This window comes from Harpegnathos saltator, unplaced genomic scaffold, assembly GCF_003227715.2.
Source record: "Harpegnathos saltator strain DR-91 unplaced genomic scaffold, Hsal_v8.6 scaffold514, whole genome shotgun sequence".
NCBI classification, from domain to species: domain Eukaryota; kingdom Metazoa; phylum Arthropoda; class Insecta; order Hymenoptera; family Formicidae; genus Harpegnathos; species Harpegnathos saltator.
The window spans coordinates 446,826-463,101 of NW_020230332.1; the positions used below are offsets into that span (position 1 = coordinate 446,826).

The following is a 16,276-nucleotide window of genomic DNA, read 5'->3' on the forward strand; positions in this document are numbered from 1 at the left end:
ACAGAATTGAAGATTCCTGTGAGCTAAATTCAGTTTGTAGAGCCAAAAATGCTATTGAATCAAGGAGATTTTTACCTCAATTACAGCGCTGTTGTCTGACTCAACAGCATTCTTTTCGTGAAGGATCTTCATGATCTTATGATGAATATTAGGGTGTGCATTATAAAGCAAGGGTTACCAGTTTCGCGCGGATGTTGACATCTGCAAGCTGGAACAGCCTGTTCGCGACGGAGGCATGCGTGGAATTCCGGACCTCCGCTAACGCGGCTAACATGACGGCCGTGTAGCCGGCTACGTTCGCCTTGTTGATGTCGCAGACCTTCGAGTCTAATAATATGGACACCACGTCGAAGTTACCGTGAGAGACCGCGTAGTGCATCGCCGTGTTTCCGCTCGCATCCGTCATGTTGACGATATATTCTAGCAGAGTGCCGGAGCATTCCTCGAAGCAGTCTAAATAGTCTTCAACGTCCAGCGGGTTCGCGCTCGACATGCTGGAGATCTTGAACCACTCCTGCTGTATTATATTGGTGGCGTTCTTCAGCTGATGAGAGATATTCCTGCTGGGCGACTTCTTCAAGCTGTCGTTCAGCACCTTCATGGCGGCCTGCATCTCTTTGGAAGGCTCGACCTTCTTCCTAGGCTTGTCCTGAATCGGCTGAAACAACGCTGACTCGGGCAACTCGGGCTTCTCCTCGCTATCCGTCTCCTTTTCCACATTACGAGTCTCCTCGGACACAGTCTTCTCATTCTTGTTCTTCTCGGACTGTAGTTGTTGAATCCTGCAAGAGTGAGACACAACAATCAAGCCGCGAACTCGAGCGAACTCATCTCCAAATCTCACAGTCAACTCAATTTCAAGTTCGAGTCTTTCAAACTTCAGATTCACCCTTGAGGCTCAGTCAATCAATTGCATTGATCACCTATCGGAATGTCTCATTAATATTAAATATTCTATTCCAAGCGCAAGGTGGGCAAATGTCAAAGCGACGTCGGGCCGCCAAAAATAAACGGCAATGTAACCAGACAGAAGATCAATGCTGACAGTCGACACGAGCGTTAAGACTCAGCGTAATCTTAGATTACGGCTTAGGAAAGATGTTATACCCTTCCGCGGCTAGACGGGGCGGGACGCCGGCGGCTTCGGGAGCGCTGAGTAAACGAGCGACGCGTTGCTGCGACGGCTGTTGCTGCTGCTGTTGTTGCTGTTGCAGCATCGATTTGCCGACGATCGAGGACGCGCTCACTCGTTCACCATAGCAAGATCGCCAACGACGCAAGACGCACCGATGCGCACCACCGACACCGACACCGGTGACTCTCGTCACGGTGTGTATTTACGTCACCGCCGTCGTCGTCGTCGTGGTCGTTGTTGTGGTGCGGGAGAGCTTCAATGACGCACTCGACGACACGCGCGCAACCATGGACTCGAAAAAGGACAACAAACTGCGATCTGCGCACTCGACCGGCGCGGACTGTGCGTCATACGCGGCTCTCCCTGGCTCGCAACCCCTCGTTCACACCCCCTTTATCCAGGAGCAACCCCTGAACCGACCTTCGACCGCGAGGATGACAGATGGCGCGGAATATGATCGAGCGGGAAGGGTGACTCGAGTTCTCGATGGGTAAGCTATATTACTCGCTGCTTCGCGCGATGCGCCGGAAGGTACCCGGGGGATGAAACCAATAATTAGAAGTTCATGATTGGACGAGCGTGAGAGGGAAGAGTGGGCCTTTAGAACAGCGAGTGCGACTGGTGATACTTTGAAACGGTCGTTAAAGTCAGGATGACGACGACGGCGGGAAAAGTCTCATTGATAATTTCTTTATTTATCCAGCTATTTAGACACGCAGACATGAGATGAATGAAGAAGATAAAGTCACTAACCGGTTACTGCTGTCGTACTGCTCCTTGTTATCCGTGTCGTATCTGATGACACCGGCGGCCGGTATCTTCGTATACGTGTCTTGCCGTTTGAACTGCCTTCTATGGTCGCCGGCGTTCAATGGGATGTGGGACGGCCTGGGGATCCTTGACACCAGGCTGCTGTTCTGATGGTTCAGACTGTTCTCCGCGTTGTTCGCGATCTGCTTCGCCAGACTCTTGATCGTCTCCTTGCAGTTGTCGCAGTAATTCGCCGCGCACGAGATGGAGATGTGCGGCCGGACCGAGTCGCCCACCGACACGTCCACGAGCTTCTTCTTCAACGGCGAGGTGCCGAAGTCGCGGCACTTCGGCGCCAGGCCGGACGTGTCGGTGCCGCGCGCGACCGTCCTCACCAAGTCGTCCACCATCACGCCCATCGATCTGCTGCTGCTGGTTTTGCTCTTGGCCCGGCTGTCACCGTAGTTGAACGAATGGCTCCTCGAGTTCATCGAGTTCAACGACACCGGCTGCGACGTCGCGACGGGATCCGGCCCGACGCACACGGTCCTGCTATTGGGACTCAGTCTGACCTCGACCCCGACCTCCGCCGTCCTCGGCTTCGCGGTCACGCTCACGTGCGAGCGCATCTTGAAGTGCTCGGTCACCTGGATCGCTTGGTTCCGCTTTTCGACAGCCTTGGGCGCCTCCAGGCTGCACTGGGTGCTCTTGGACGACGTGTCCTTCACGAGACTACGCTTGTACGCCCTCAGGGCGCTCTCTACGAGCGCCGAGGCGTCCTCGTTACTTAGCATGTTGCTCATCGTCAAGCTCGTCGTTGTTCCGCACGAGCGCTTCTTCGGCTCCCTCTTCGTTTCCGGTGCAATGTCCTCGATCAGGAAGTGACTGCACTGCAGAGTCCTGGCTCTGTTCTCCGTGTTGGTGCCCGAGTCTCGCGTTTTTTTCGTCATTTTACGGTCGATTGGATCGCTCTCATTGGGCGGTATCGATTCCACTTGCAGCGGAGTCCGCGTCAGGTGTCTCTTCCTCGTTTCCGGCGTCGGTTGATCGCGCGTTAGGCTCGAGTTCGAGCAGAGCTTCGACAGGCTCGACGGGGTCCCGTCCTCCAGCAGTGACACGCTGCTCTCGTCTTGGATGTCGGGCACGATCTCTTGGATCTGCAACCGGCTCTTCTGCAGCATCGGCTTGATCGGCGTGCTCGTCACCATACCGATGTCTCTCGTCCGAACCTGCTCGCGACAGAACAATTCGTGGTTAAATTGTCGAGCATTTGGCGCGCACGATCGACCGGCCCGCGAAGCTCGCCTGAGAGGCTTCGTGAACGCGAGCGATCGGATTTCGTCGATTTGATCGTCGCCGTCATTTCCGACGACTTTGGTTAGCCGCGCTTTAGAAATTCGCCCGATCGCGGCGACGTCGATTTTCTTTTCACATAATGGACATTATCGAAAGCGAGTTATCCTTCTTGCGCGTATTACGAACCGACGCATACCGGACAGATCATGTTGCCGATGACGTATCCGGGGAATTTCAACAAGAAACGCAACACGGCACCCAGCAGCACCAGCATATCGCAATCGGCGGGATACATGCGTCTCTAGTCTTCAGTCGCGCGAAGTCTCCATTCACGCCGACATTTACGCGAATTACGTACTGACGCGCAAGCACGTGCCTGCGGTCGAACGGCGCAAGCCAGGAAAGCACGAGAGAGAAAGAGAGGAGGGGGAGGGAGGGAGAGAGAGAGAGAGAGGTGCGCGAAGCGAAGAGATAGACGCGCGCCGGCGAGACCGCGTGTCGCCATTTAAAAATTCCGATTTTCACTTCTACGTGTAATTGGCCGCGCGATTGCTACTCACTTCTGCACGCATGCGAAAATCGATCAGATAAGTTCACGAAGTGGTGTACCTTCCCACCGGCGCGCTTCTGGCGAGGAATTGCGTGTCTGGAAAAATTATGCGTCGGAATAACGGTCGACGAGATCGGAGAGAGAGAGAGAGAGAGAGAGAGAAAGAGAGAGAGAGAGAGGACGCGAATAAGAAATATTTTTTCTCGAGGCAGCGGCCGTTAAGCCGATAAGCGCGATAAATTTAATTTTCGTTGAATGAAATCACCTCATCTCCTCAGAATTTTAAATCCGGAAAGAAAGACGACGGGGAGGGGAGGAAGAGAGGGATACGTTAAACTGTAGTTCGACCTAACGAGTGCAGATGGTATCACGCAAGAGAACACGCTCCTGCGTGTTCTCGCAACGTCGGTTATCTAGATAATTCTAATTAGATCTAGATATGGATATGACGAAAATTACGTGTATTGCGTTCGGCCGACGGAAGCGCCGGGGTTCGGGGTTTACCTGTTGATGCGAGACCCCGACGTCCCTCGTCATCACGCTGCACATGGTGCCCATGTTCCTGGTGGACGTGCCGACGTCGGAGTTCTTGAGGTTTCGCAGGGCGGCGCGCTGCTCCGAGAACGACTGGCTGCGATGCCTGTGCAGGGTGTTGTTGCAGGTATTCGTTTTACTCAGCTCATCCACTTGTCGCAGCAGATTGCGCTTCTCCTCTTTCAGCACCGAGACTTGTACCTGCGAAGGAGAGGGAGAGAGAGAGAGAGAGAGAGAGAGAGAGAGAGAGAGAGAGACAAAAAGAAAGAAAAGAAATAGAGAGCGACCGTGCGACGGAGATGCATATGAGAGAGAGGACAATAGTATAGGCAAGCTTTTATCTAAACTGATAAGAGCGAGAGGGAAATATAGCGCGAGAGACGTACAGTGTGGTGCCTCGACTGGCGTTTTTCAGCGAGTCAGCGAGATCGCGATGCTGTTCGCTGACTTGAAGGAATAAAAGAAAGGAATAAAACAGAGACCGCTAGAAAGAGAGAAAGAGAGAGAGAGAGAAAGAGAGAGAGAGAGAGAGAGAAAGAGAGCGAGCGAGCGAGTGAAGCCTCACAGCCGATTGTGCAAAATAATCATAGCGGTTCTCGCCGGATCCGCCGTGACTTTTTACGTCGAGCTAATTACAAGTTCACGAGCTCGCCGCATCTCCCCGGGAGCGTAGATGAAAATTGCTTCATTACCTCGCGCCGTTGGCGCATAATGAGGCATCCCCGCGATGGCAACAAACGGATCGCGATAAAGCGGTGGGAGAGAGTATCTCTTATCCGAGCGCGTTTCGCGCTAGAACGGAAGACGAGCCCGGCATGGGTGCAAATTACGCGGCGGGGCGATGAACGTTACGAAAGTGTAGGAGGGACGCGAAATTAGCGGGAACTCACCTGCAGCATGGGAATCGCCTTGACCTGTTCCTCCAGCTCTCTCATCCTTTCGAGAGACGCCGCCATTTGCTCTCGGATATTCTGCAATGCCGGCAAAATGCGTCTTTACCCATCAACTCCTACTCAATTGCCCGCCAAATGCCACCGTGGCCGTCTAACTATTCAGCTGGAAGCTTGTTATCCTCGTTTGGTGAAATCAATTGGAATAACGAGGGAAAGCGAGAGAAAGAAATGGAAACCGCGCGACACACAATTACACGCTAAATTGCACAGCCACACTTGCAAATCCGAGTGTCTTACTTTGACACACATAAACGTGTAGTCGGCTGGAGCTTTCTTCACGCGTTTCTGTTTCTCTTCAATCACCGCCGTTTAATTCGTCTAAACATCATTCGACACGTTTCGAGCGTACTAAATAATGACGCGATTCAAGGCGACCGGAAACATGCGAAGAAAGCTTCAGCCACAATTACACGCCAGTTATATGGCCAGTTTGTTCCAATTCCTTGCTAAGCTAACTGATAGTTAAATCATACATCTGTCTTTGTCTAAGTTGAAGGAACAACAAAGACAGACATATGACTGAATGATCAGTTAACTTACCAAGAAGTTGGAACAACCGTGTCGGAGTAACGAATTCGGATTTGCAGTGCAGGCGAGGATTTTTCGCGAGAGATTCATGAGAGACGTGTCGCGTTCCTCGGAGCTTCGCTGCAAATTCAAGTGCGTTACGAGCATGTCAGATGTTTCTTCCATACGTTCAAATGTATTAAATTAAATTACAATTTAAACTGTGACTCGATACGCGTGACGAGAGAAACGTATGAAAAGAGCTGCGATAAAAATAACACACTAAAATCCGGAGTGCCCGCGGCTGCTCATTGCTGCAATGGCCGACGCAGAGAGACTTGCGACGCGACCCTCCTACCTGAAGCGCGCCGGTGCTGAGGTTCGAGTTGCCGCTGCCGACGCTGACATTGTCGGAATCCGCCGGATGGTCCGTCTGCGCCGCATTTTGCGACACCGGCGGCGCCGTCGTCCCGTTCGTGCCATCTGATGAAAACGAAGACGCGCGTCAGATCAGTCGAGTGAAGAGTCGCGTGCTGAGTTAGCGCGCGATTGAATTCGCGAAGGGGAAGATCGCGAGCGAGGTCTCCCCGATGTCGTTCGCGATCTTCTCCGAAAACGCGACAGCTGCACCCGGACGCTTCAGTCGACCTACCCCTCCCCCCTCGCCGCAGCCTGCGAGCAAGCATCGACCTTGCCCTCGCGACTTCGTGAAGCCCCTTGGAGCCGGGGAGCGAGCTAAAGCCGATCGCCCAGCGGAAATCTTGCGAACAACCCGCTGGATTTCTGCGATCGCTGATCAGCTCGTTCCCCGCTGACGGATATATCTACACTCTACCGGTATCTCGCGTATCTTCCGCACGATCTCGCCGCGTTATCGCCGAGCTCGTTCGCTCTACGAGTGTTTGACGTCGCATTACTGCCGCTTAGATAAGACCCGCGGCGACGCGACAGCGTCTCTCGAAGCGAAACGCAATTGCGCTCCTCCGAGCCGCGTCATCGGCAGGACAATAGGCGGGCAAAATTGAAGATCCCCGGCCGTTCTTGTTTATCGCACGCGTTCCTTACGCAACCTTCATAACAGGCTAACCTGCGTCCACCTGCCCCCCTCGAGATGCTTTTTAATCAGCGGTTGCGCAACGTTGCACCAGCGACGGCCGGTTATCTCGAATCGTGCGGGGGACGATGAAGAAATGCGCGACGGACGTCGCGGCGAATTCTCCGGCCATTCGTGACATGCCTCGTGGGCTCGTCACACGCTACCCTGCACGCGACCCTCGTCGCAGGAGGCGCGTATGTGCAGGGTGCGCCGCGACCTTCCGCCTCGACCGGGGATTAGTCGTCGTGGGTGAAATTCCGATCTCGGGTACGAGCAGGATTTGTACGTTTCCTCTGAAAAGCAGAACGCGTTTGGTGCGTTCGCTCATGACGACATTAACCCCTTCTTGACCTACAATATTGTGTGAGATTGTGGTGAGGAATTTGTACCAAATATAAATATAAGAAGCACGAGCCAGGCTCGTGGCACGCATATCGGGCTAATATAAATATATAAGAAGAACGGGTAAGATTCATCGTGTGTTTTGCGAGCCAAACATAGGAAACACAAGTAAGACTCGTGGTTCAATTGTTACGTGTTTCGGTCAACGTTCCGCGTCTGCGATTTGCGTTTTGCGACTTGCGATTTATGTAGACTGGGCATTACAGATGCAACTTTATCACCGATTTTAACGCTGTTGCGACTTAAGGGGACTCAGATTACTGAAAAATCGCGCTTGCTTTTGATAATACTTGATGACAAATTGAATAAATGTACAAGAATGAAAATTTGAGATATATTTATATAATACATGAAGAGTAGAAAAATTTTGTTTATTAACAAATACTCATATAAATATACGTTCACTTAAATGTTAAACGAGTTTTTCTCGAAATTTTATCGTTCAACTTTTTGCAGTGATTTCTCCGAAACTGAGCTTTGTGTCGATTTGAAATTTTGAAGCAATAATATTTGTTCATCTGGCTCTCAGGTGAACCATGGACAACTCCGTCAAAATATTTCATTTCGAGATATTAATCTTTTTATTGTAAAATAACTGAAAAATTTGAATTCTTTCCTAATAATAGCTGTCATTTTGTTAATCTTGTTCCATTTTCTTTTGTAATGGTTCACCGGATAATGATAAGCCTCCTCAAGATTTCTAGCTAAAATTCACTCTGATCGGACCACCAAGAGCCGAGATATTACTGCAAAAACGACAACTTGAAAAAGAAAGGAGAGCATATTTCGGATATACATATCGTATATTTATACGAGTATTTGTTAATAAACAAAATTTTTCTACTCTTCGTATGTTGTATAAATATACCTAAAATTTTCATTCTTGCACATTTATTCAGTTCGTCACAAAATATTATCAAAAACAAGCACAATTTTCCAGCAATCTGACCCTCCAGTCCCCTTAAATCACTGACAGTCCCTTTAAATCACAGTGCAAGGGGATTAATGTGGCGCATCGGTCTCTTCTCCGTGTAATTATCTCATTGCACTCGAGCGTAATTTGAATCGAACGTCTTGTTGCATTCGAATGGAATTCTCGTTGGAAGATATCTAAGATCGAAGAGCGCGGGAAACGGATGATTTCACCGGGGAAAAGTCCGATTGGTCGGAGGAGATCCGTCGTTAAAATCAAGGTCGCGAGTCGCGGGACACTCTGTACACGTGCGTGTATGCGTGTGTACGTGTGTTGTTATTAACGTTGAAGTGCCCGAGTCACGCGCGCCACGCGCCTTGCACATGTGGATTAGGCGACATAAAAAGGCTAAACGCCGATCTCCAGCGCTGCGTGAAAGCCGCGCCGCCGGTGGCCGCGTGCCAATCGCGAGATCGCGATAAATTCGTAGCGAGGATGAGCCGGGCAAATTAATGGGGCGACCGTGCGTCTGTTGCGTGTTGGGAGTTACGTGTCGTCGGCCGCGGTTGACAGACGCGGTTTCTGCCGCAAAACGCTCGGCAGCCGTTCCTTCCGCAGGAACTCACGGAACGCCGCGAGTTTTCAGAGCGGTGGATGTTTCACGATATTGTTATCATCCTAGAATCGCGTTTCTCAACGAATTATCAGTTTTTCCTCGCTCGATCAAAAATTTATTATCTTTTTCAACATTTACTTTCTTTTCCTCTGTTGATTTGCGATCGCGTTGATTTTTCACCTCATTCGCGAGACTCTTTTCCATTTCTCTCTTGACACCTTCGATCACGGTAATGAAAAGTCACGAGCAACTTGGGTAACTTGACATACGTGAGGAACGAGCGACACGTGAGAATTCGTGCAGCGCGACTGATCTTTTCTCCTTTTCCGTCGCCGAGCGCTTTGACAAATCGAGTTGTGCCATCGTCGTCGCCGTCATCGCCACCGTCGCCGCCGTCGTCGTTGTCGTCGTCGTCGACGTGGTCGTAACGAGAACGCGAGAAGGTCGCACATGACACGAATTAGATCCTCTGCTCGAACGTGGACGAGCGGAATTTTCTGTAGAACACTCTGACTCGTCGCCGACACCTGCATCCTTCGGCCGCTCGCGTCGCAAGCAGACGCACTCGTAGAATACAGAAAGAGCCATCGCGCGCTTCTCCCGCGGCGCGACGCGCGACCGCGTGATCTCCGGGAGACGCGGGTTACAGAGAGGCGACAGAAAGAAAGAAAGAAAAGGAAAAACGCGAAAGATACCGACCGCGGAGGTCGTTCGATCTGCTGAGTCGGGGATATCGCATCGCCTCTTGATAATAAATTCAGCCTGCTTGGACTTCGATAAATTATCTTCGTCGATGCCTCGTCGCGAGTGACGCTAATCGCAGCGATAAACAATAGCGTCAGTGTGACCAGACGTGACGCTCTTGCGAAATGGCATCGCGCAAAGAAGTCGCGAAAAATCCTCGGCGCCGATGTTTTCGCCGCTTTATTCGCGTGGGATATCGCGAGATGCGGATTTCTCTCTCTCTCTCTCTCTCTCTCTCTCTCTCTCTCTCGTTCTCTCTCTCTCTCTCTCTCTCTCTCTCTCTCTCTCGTTCTCTCTCTCTCTCTCTCTCTCTCTCTCTCTCTCTCTCTCGCTCGCTCTGACGCAACGCCCGTCGGCGAGCGACCGCGGCGAGGATTGCTTTCGTCCGAATTTCGCGGGGTGACTCACGGTATTTCCGCCTCGTCTTCATCTTGCAGAACGGGATGCGCTTCATGATGAAATTTTTCACCCCCATCTTCGCCGTGCACCGTCGTTCTCGCGCAGCCGACGAATCTACCGCACTATCGCGCGCTTGGCTCTTGCTGCCGCTTCGTCGAAAGTTTGAAGGTTATGCACTTGCCGCCTGAGCGACGCGCGCATCCGAGATATCGCGCGATCTAGATCTCGAAGCGGCGTATCGAACTTCCGGCTCGGAACTTGACGGAGTCGCGGAGGCGGTCAATCCTCGCGGAGGTGGCAGCCCCGGTTGTTGCTCGCGACGAAGCCGGGACTCGTCGCTGACGCGGGTCGTGAAGCCGAAGGATAGATCTGTCCTCGTGCTTGGATCTCCAACGAGGTGTACCTCGGCAGCTCGCAAACAGGCGCAATCGCCGCGAATCGAAAAGTCGCGGAGCGTCGCTCAGCCGCGGCCAACTTCACGCGGCGTCGCGGCTCAACCGACGCAGCGGAACGCGCGCGTAAACGACACTCCGCGTCCGATCGAGACGATCGATCTCGCGAGCAGTCAGTATCACAACTCTCCCAACGCGTCGACCTGCCGTAGTCCGCGCTGCTCGCGATTTCGCCGGCGATTTCCCAGGATGACGAGCTCTCGTCGTGCAGCCGAAGCGAACGCGCAGCCGTTTGTCAGCCGTCAGATATCGGGGGCCGTTTAATAGCGAGGCAGCCGTTGAGCGAGGTTAGTGTTCCTCCTTGTCTCCATCTTCGCGTCTCTCGCCGGGACGAAAATTGGCTCGCCTGGTGAGGTCTCTCGTCGTGGAGTTTAGGTCGCGCGGAATTGCCGATAAAATTGGCTCGAGGCGCGATCGAGTCCCCTACGCGCGCCGGCGGGCTGTAGCCGGATCGTTCGCTCTCTCTCTCTCTCTCTCTCGCTCGTTCGTTCGTTTTTGTTCGCTGCTCCGAGCCTACGTACACACGATGGGCCGCCGCCGCGGCACGGCGACAGTTTGCGTTTGACTGTGCGACGCCGAGGCACCGACAAGCCAAGCGGCGCCGGCCGTTCGCGCTAAGGTGAACGGAGAGGGGAACGAGAGCCTCTCTTCTTCTGCTGTTACTTCTTCGTGTTCCTCCTCCCCCTCCCCCTCCCCCTCCTCCTCCTCCTCCTCTTTCTCCTGCTGCCTTCGCGGTGCCGTGATGCCTCGATGATGCCTCGGCGATTTGCTAATCGCGGGAAAAAAGAAGCCGCTCGGTGTGCCTTGCCACGCGGTATCCGGTTGCCCCTTGGCGCCTCCCCCTCCCCGCCGAGATATCGCGCGGCGATGGGAGTCTTGTCTCGATCCCGGGCCTCCGGAGAATGCGATTCGACTTTTCGCGAGATTTCTTTTTTCCTGTCTCTTTCTCTTTCTCTCTCTCTCTCTCTCTCTCTCTCTCTATCTCTCTCTCTTTCTCTCTCCGCGAGAGAACGGCATCCCGGCGGCGTGATCCGGCCCGAGCGACACGACGTCGAATTCGTGTCAATTCCGGGTAACGAGATATTCGAGAACGAAAGTCCACGAATCGCACGACGAAGGGAGACGCGGGCGAGTTCTCCACGAGCTCGATCTCGTATGAGCAGACATGCAATCGCGAGTCTTGACTGACTAATCCGGTCGCACTGCGTAGACACTCGTCGCGTTGTTGAACCCGGCGGGCTTTATGTTCTCACGATTGCAGCATTCCGACCGAAACTTCGCTGGAACTCGCGTTTCGAGGGCGAGAGCGAGAGAGAGAGAGAGAGAGAGAGAGAGAGAGAGAGAGAAAGGAAGGGGTGGGGAGGCAGAGAAAAAGAGACGGAGAAGCACGGGAGGATTAATTATGGGCGTTCGTTGCGCTCGAAGGAAAGTTTCAGCTCACGAGGGGAAACAAGAACGGTGGAACGGTTAATGATGTGTAGACAATTAATGAGATACCCCCTCCCTCCCCGAAAGATTCGCATTCCGCCTGCGAGCCCCCCTATGCTTCATGCGTGCGCTCGCTTCGTACGCGTCATTAATTAATATCGCCCGCTCACGATTGCGCAACGATGAATAACGCCCGGCCGATAATAATTAATCAATTATCGCCAATTCGCCAACTTGCCGCTCTGTTCTCTTAGTTCGCACGCGGTGCAGAAAGACGCGCGCCGATCGCGCGTGGAATTTTACGATTCCGAGATCGATCGACGTCGCTGACATTTATTGAACACGAAGAAACTTGCCGACGAACGCGGCGACGTCCGCGTGCGATTATTTATCAATCCGACCGACGCAACGGAGCGCTCTCGCTGAGCAACACTCGATGCTCGCCGGACGACCGAGACATAAATCGCGGCTCGCGGCCGATTAATTGGGCCATTTGTCGCGATTATCGCGACACACGTGAATGAACGCGCGCGAATCCGACTCGCCGGGCGTGCGGGCAAACGATAATTACGCTTCGATAATTACACGCTGCGCGACACGGCAGCGAAGAAAGAAGAAAGGAGGAGAAAGAGAGAAAGAAGGAGAGGAAAAAGGAAGAGAAAAGGCGCGTTCTTGGCCCGGCGCGGCGCGAAACCTGCTCGACGAACTTTATTTATTTGCGCGCGCGCGCGCGTCGTCGATTATGCAGTCGGCGTTGGGATTGATGTCGCTCCTCGGAGCGCTTTCGCGGTCTTATTTTCGTTCGTTCCCGATGCACGTGCCTCGGAAATAGTTGAACCAGTTGCGCGCGTTCAGCTCTCGACAGGTGCTGCGGGGCAGCCATACGCGACCGACCACCTTGCCCGGGCAAGGCAAGGTTGCACCGAAATGGCTAAAAACGGCTAGAAACCGGTGAAGCCACGCCGCGCTCTGGAGAGACCCGATCAGCTGGCCGTCGCTAGTCGGCTCCGTCGCTCGCGCGGAATGTCGAAGTTCAATCAGCGCGAGAGACTCCGCTCGCCCGCCCGCAATTTCGGCCTATTTCGAGAGCGCGCGGCCCGAGACTCATCGGCGGCGCTCTCGTTCCCGTTTGCGACACCGGTCGTTACGTTATACCGTAACGACGCGGCCTCACCGGCCGCGGGACTGGAATCGCGCGAGAACTCGCGTTATTGTTCGAACGAGTAAAAGTCGGCGGCGATCGCGAGTTTTACGTGCACGGAATTCTCTGCCCCTCCTCCACCCGCGCGCGCTTTGTGTCCGCTCCCGCAATCAATGGCTCCCGCTCTCTCTTTCTCTTTCTCTCTTTCTTTCGCAGCCGCTCGCCCATTTCGCGATCTGACAGAAGGAGAGAGAGAGAGAGAGAGATAGCATTGTTTATCGTCGTCTCAACATCGTTATCGCGAAGCATCGAGTGATGATGCCTGAAGTGCGCAATCGGCGCGGCGTGTCAGGTTCGCGCCGAAGCGGCGCCGCCGAAAAGCCACGGTCGACGCAACGGCGACGCAACACCGCAGGGTAACACGGTGGCGGCAGCGGCAGCGGCGGCGGAGGCGGAGGCGGAGGCGGAGGTGGCGGTGGCGGTGGTACAACCGCCGGTACAACGACCGGAAGCAGGTGGTTCCAGCCACGCACCGCCGGCTTCCCCGTCGTTCGCGTTCCGCAGCGCGAACCGCGGTTCCCCCGCGCACACGCACGCACACACACACACACACACACACACAGAAGCACGCGGCACGTACAATATGTGCATATGCACGCATGTGCGTTTACATGGCCGCGGAGAAACGAACGAGGCTACCACGTTCGAGCAGAGAACCACGCCGCGCGACTAAGACTGCAAAAACGCGAGCGTCTTCGAGCGGAGATTATTTATCGGCCGGAGCGCGTCGTCATGCGGGCGTCCTTTCCGTTTATCCTTAAAAAACGCGGACGATATAAATGTGGGGTATAATGAATGATTTCGATGCGGGGCCGGCTGTCCGATCGACATTGCTCCGCTTTTGCCGGGAGAAATGTAAATGATATGAAAGCGGGAGGAAATGTAGGGGAAATGTAGTGTGAATGTGAGGAACGATCTCGAATGATCCTGATCATCATCCGCGATCGACATCAGCGCGGATTACGACTGGAGATATCCGTTAGTTGCCAGTGGAGCGTGCATTTTTCAACCGCCGTCCGAGAGAGATGTTGTGTCCCGACGCGTCTCTGCACTTCTTTCTCCGTCTCTCCCGTTCTCCGCCCCTCGTCCGGAATGCTCTTTCTCTTTCTCTCTCTCTCTCTCTCTCTCTCTCTCTCTCTCTCTCTCTCTCTCTCGAATGACTGATTTTCTTCCTCCTCCGCCTGGTCTTTTTCCTACCTCTTCTTGTCGGGAGCGACGAACGTCGCTCGAGCACTACTTTCTTCCGCTTGGAATTGCTCTCGCCACTATCCGCGACGGCGCGGCGCGACGATCCCGACCGATGCCTCGTGTCCATCGGCGCGACTTTCATCTCGTTTACATACACGTTGTTGCGATATTTAATAACGGAATTTCTCCGTGCGCGCGCGCGCGCGCGCGCGCGTCTGCTCTTCCTCATGCGGGATCGGCGCGGCGTTAATTAAGAGCGTAAACGTCGATCGGCGGGAGAAGATACGGCGGCGGCGGCAGTTTTCTCTCCTTGCGACACGTTTCCGCTGCCGACGTTGTGTCGTCTCCGGTCGCACGATAAATCGCGGAACGAGTGTAAGAATGAGAAACTCGGAGGCGGCCGGGGCGGACGGAGAGTCCTTCGCGTGTTAAAGAACTCTGCCTCTCCGCCCTCCCTTTCTCTCTCTTTTTCTCTCTCTCTCTCTCTCTCCCTTTCTCTCTGCCTCTTGCCCCTTCGGAGCCGTGAGAAACAGACGCGATTGTCGCCGCGAGCAGGAAACAATCGGTCCCAGGTAGCACAGCCGGCACCGTCGTCTTCGTTAATCGGCGGGAGAGTGAAATTCGTGCGAAGCTGCTGGCGCCGCTCTCGGGGTCTTTCGCCGAGCGAGAGAGCGGCCCGGTTGTTTCGTGATCCCGGATGGCGAAACAAAGTTGCGCCTAAATAACCGGGGAGGCCGAGATCCGAAAATCGAGTCACGAGAATATATGCACAAGGACGATACGAGGCAAATCGCGCATTTTAGATGCAAGGACCGACTTGTGCGTCATTTGCCAAGACCTCGCGGCGCGCCCAATTCGGCTCCGCTGTCGGCTCGTATTTTCGCACTTGAATGAAGACCGAGAACCGACAGTCTGCGATCGAGCGTCACGTTTCTGCGATTAGATCCAAGATCGCGAGACGCGACTCAAGCAGCGGCGATAATCTCGACGACGATCTCACGCGGTCGGTGGTCTCCCGCCGAGCCTTCCTCGTCCGCCTCGCTTCTCGGCGAGAATATTCGGCGAGAATCCCGCGGACGACGATTGTTCTTTATCGCCGCGACCGATTTACCGTTACAATCGTTATTTCGCTCGATCGTTCGTTTCGCACGCCCGTCACCAGCGGAATCGCTCTGTTTGCGCGCGAGCGCCGCAACATTGGAAGCGCAGCGGCGCGAGCCGCGACGAAAAACGGGCCGGCTTTTCGGCGACAGGCATAACGCGTCTTTTTAAGGCGCTTCGGCGGGAATATAACGGTGATCGGAGCGGCACCTTCGAGTGCAGACATCCGATAAAATTAAGAGCCCACGCGAACGAAACGCTCTCGCGCGCAATTTCTTCCTAATTAAGGCCGCGCTCACGTACGTACGATCGAAACGAGTTATAAAGCGCCGAATTTACAACGTCCCTCGCGAGGGCGGGCGGTTTCTCGCCGCTGTGCGGCGACGTTAACAGCTACTTATTAATCGCGAGTGTTCTTACAAGTGTAATAAAAGCGGGGAAAAGCCGGGACGCGCGCGGCTCTCTTCCTCCTCCTTCTCCTCCTCCTCCTCCTCCTCCTCCTGCGGCTGACGAGGCGGGGATCGGATTAATGTAATTTTAACCGTCCGGCTGAAGTCATTTCTCGATGCTCCAACAAGAGAAACCGCCCGCATTAATTCCGGCATCGCGCGGCGGCCGGCCGGCCGGCCGGCCGGACGAGGCGGCAGAACGTATACTCGTGTATGTTTCGCGGCGCGGGAAACGAGTTATTTTCATCGAGGGGAAACTTTCCTTCCAATTGGCGCGGCGCTCGTCTCGCGTGTACTCTCTCGATCATTTGCAACGTACGTTCCGGCGTGTGTTGAGAGATTGTCTGCGGCGAGCTTTGCAGAAAGTTGCGCGCGACTAATGACGACGACTCGCGTGCGCGATCGAACCGATACAATTTTACGAGGGCGTATGAACGGCCCCGCGAAACGATACAAACGAGGAGGGAGCGGGAGATTGAGCAGCGCGAACGTATCCGCGAATAAAGCCGCGCGAATTTGCATCGCAAACAATAACGAGAGGCTGAAGCGAGCCGGCGCGCGG

At 54.1% G+C, this 16,276-nt stretch overlaps 1 protein-coding gene across 5 annotated transcripts in view; it reads right to left on the bottom strand.

Moving 5' to 3' along the window:
- Kank (KN motif and ankyrin repeat domain-containing protein 2 kank) overlaps positions 1 to 16,276 on the bottom strand; it is a 47,618-nt gene that overhangs the window by 2,391 nt on the left and 28,951 nt on the right. For 4 of the 5 annotated variants that reach the window (XM_011137726.3, XM_011137727.3, XM_011137729.3 and 1 more), the window contains exons 5-9: positions 6,084 to 6,208; positions 5,156 to 5,236; positions 4,236 to 4,466; positions 1,889 to 3,114; positions 179 to 782 (exon numbers count right to left, since the gene is read on the bottom strand). In XM_011137726.3, coding sequence (XP_011136028.1) covers positions 179 to 782; positions 1,889 to 3,114; positions 4,236 to 4,466; positions 5,156 to 5,236; positions 6,084 to 6,208 — 2,267 coding nt within the window. Of the gene's footprint in view, positions 1 to 178; positions 783 to 1,888; positions 3,115 to 4,235; positions 4,467 to 5,155; positions 5,237 to 6,083; positions 6,209 to 9,904; positions 10,952 to 16,276 lie in introns of those variants that run through there. The other variant, XM_011137732.3, reaches the window with a different exon arrangement.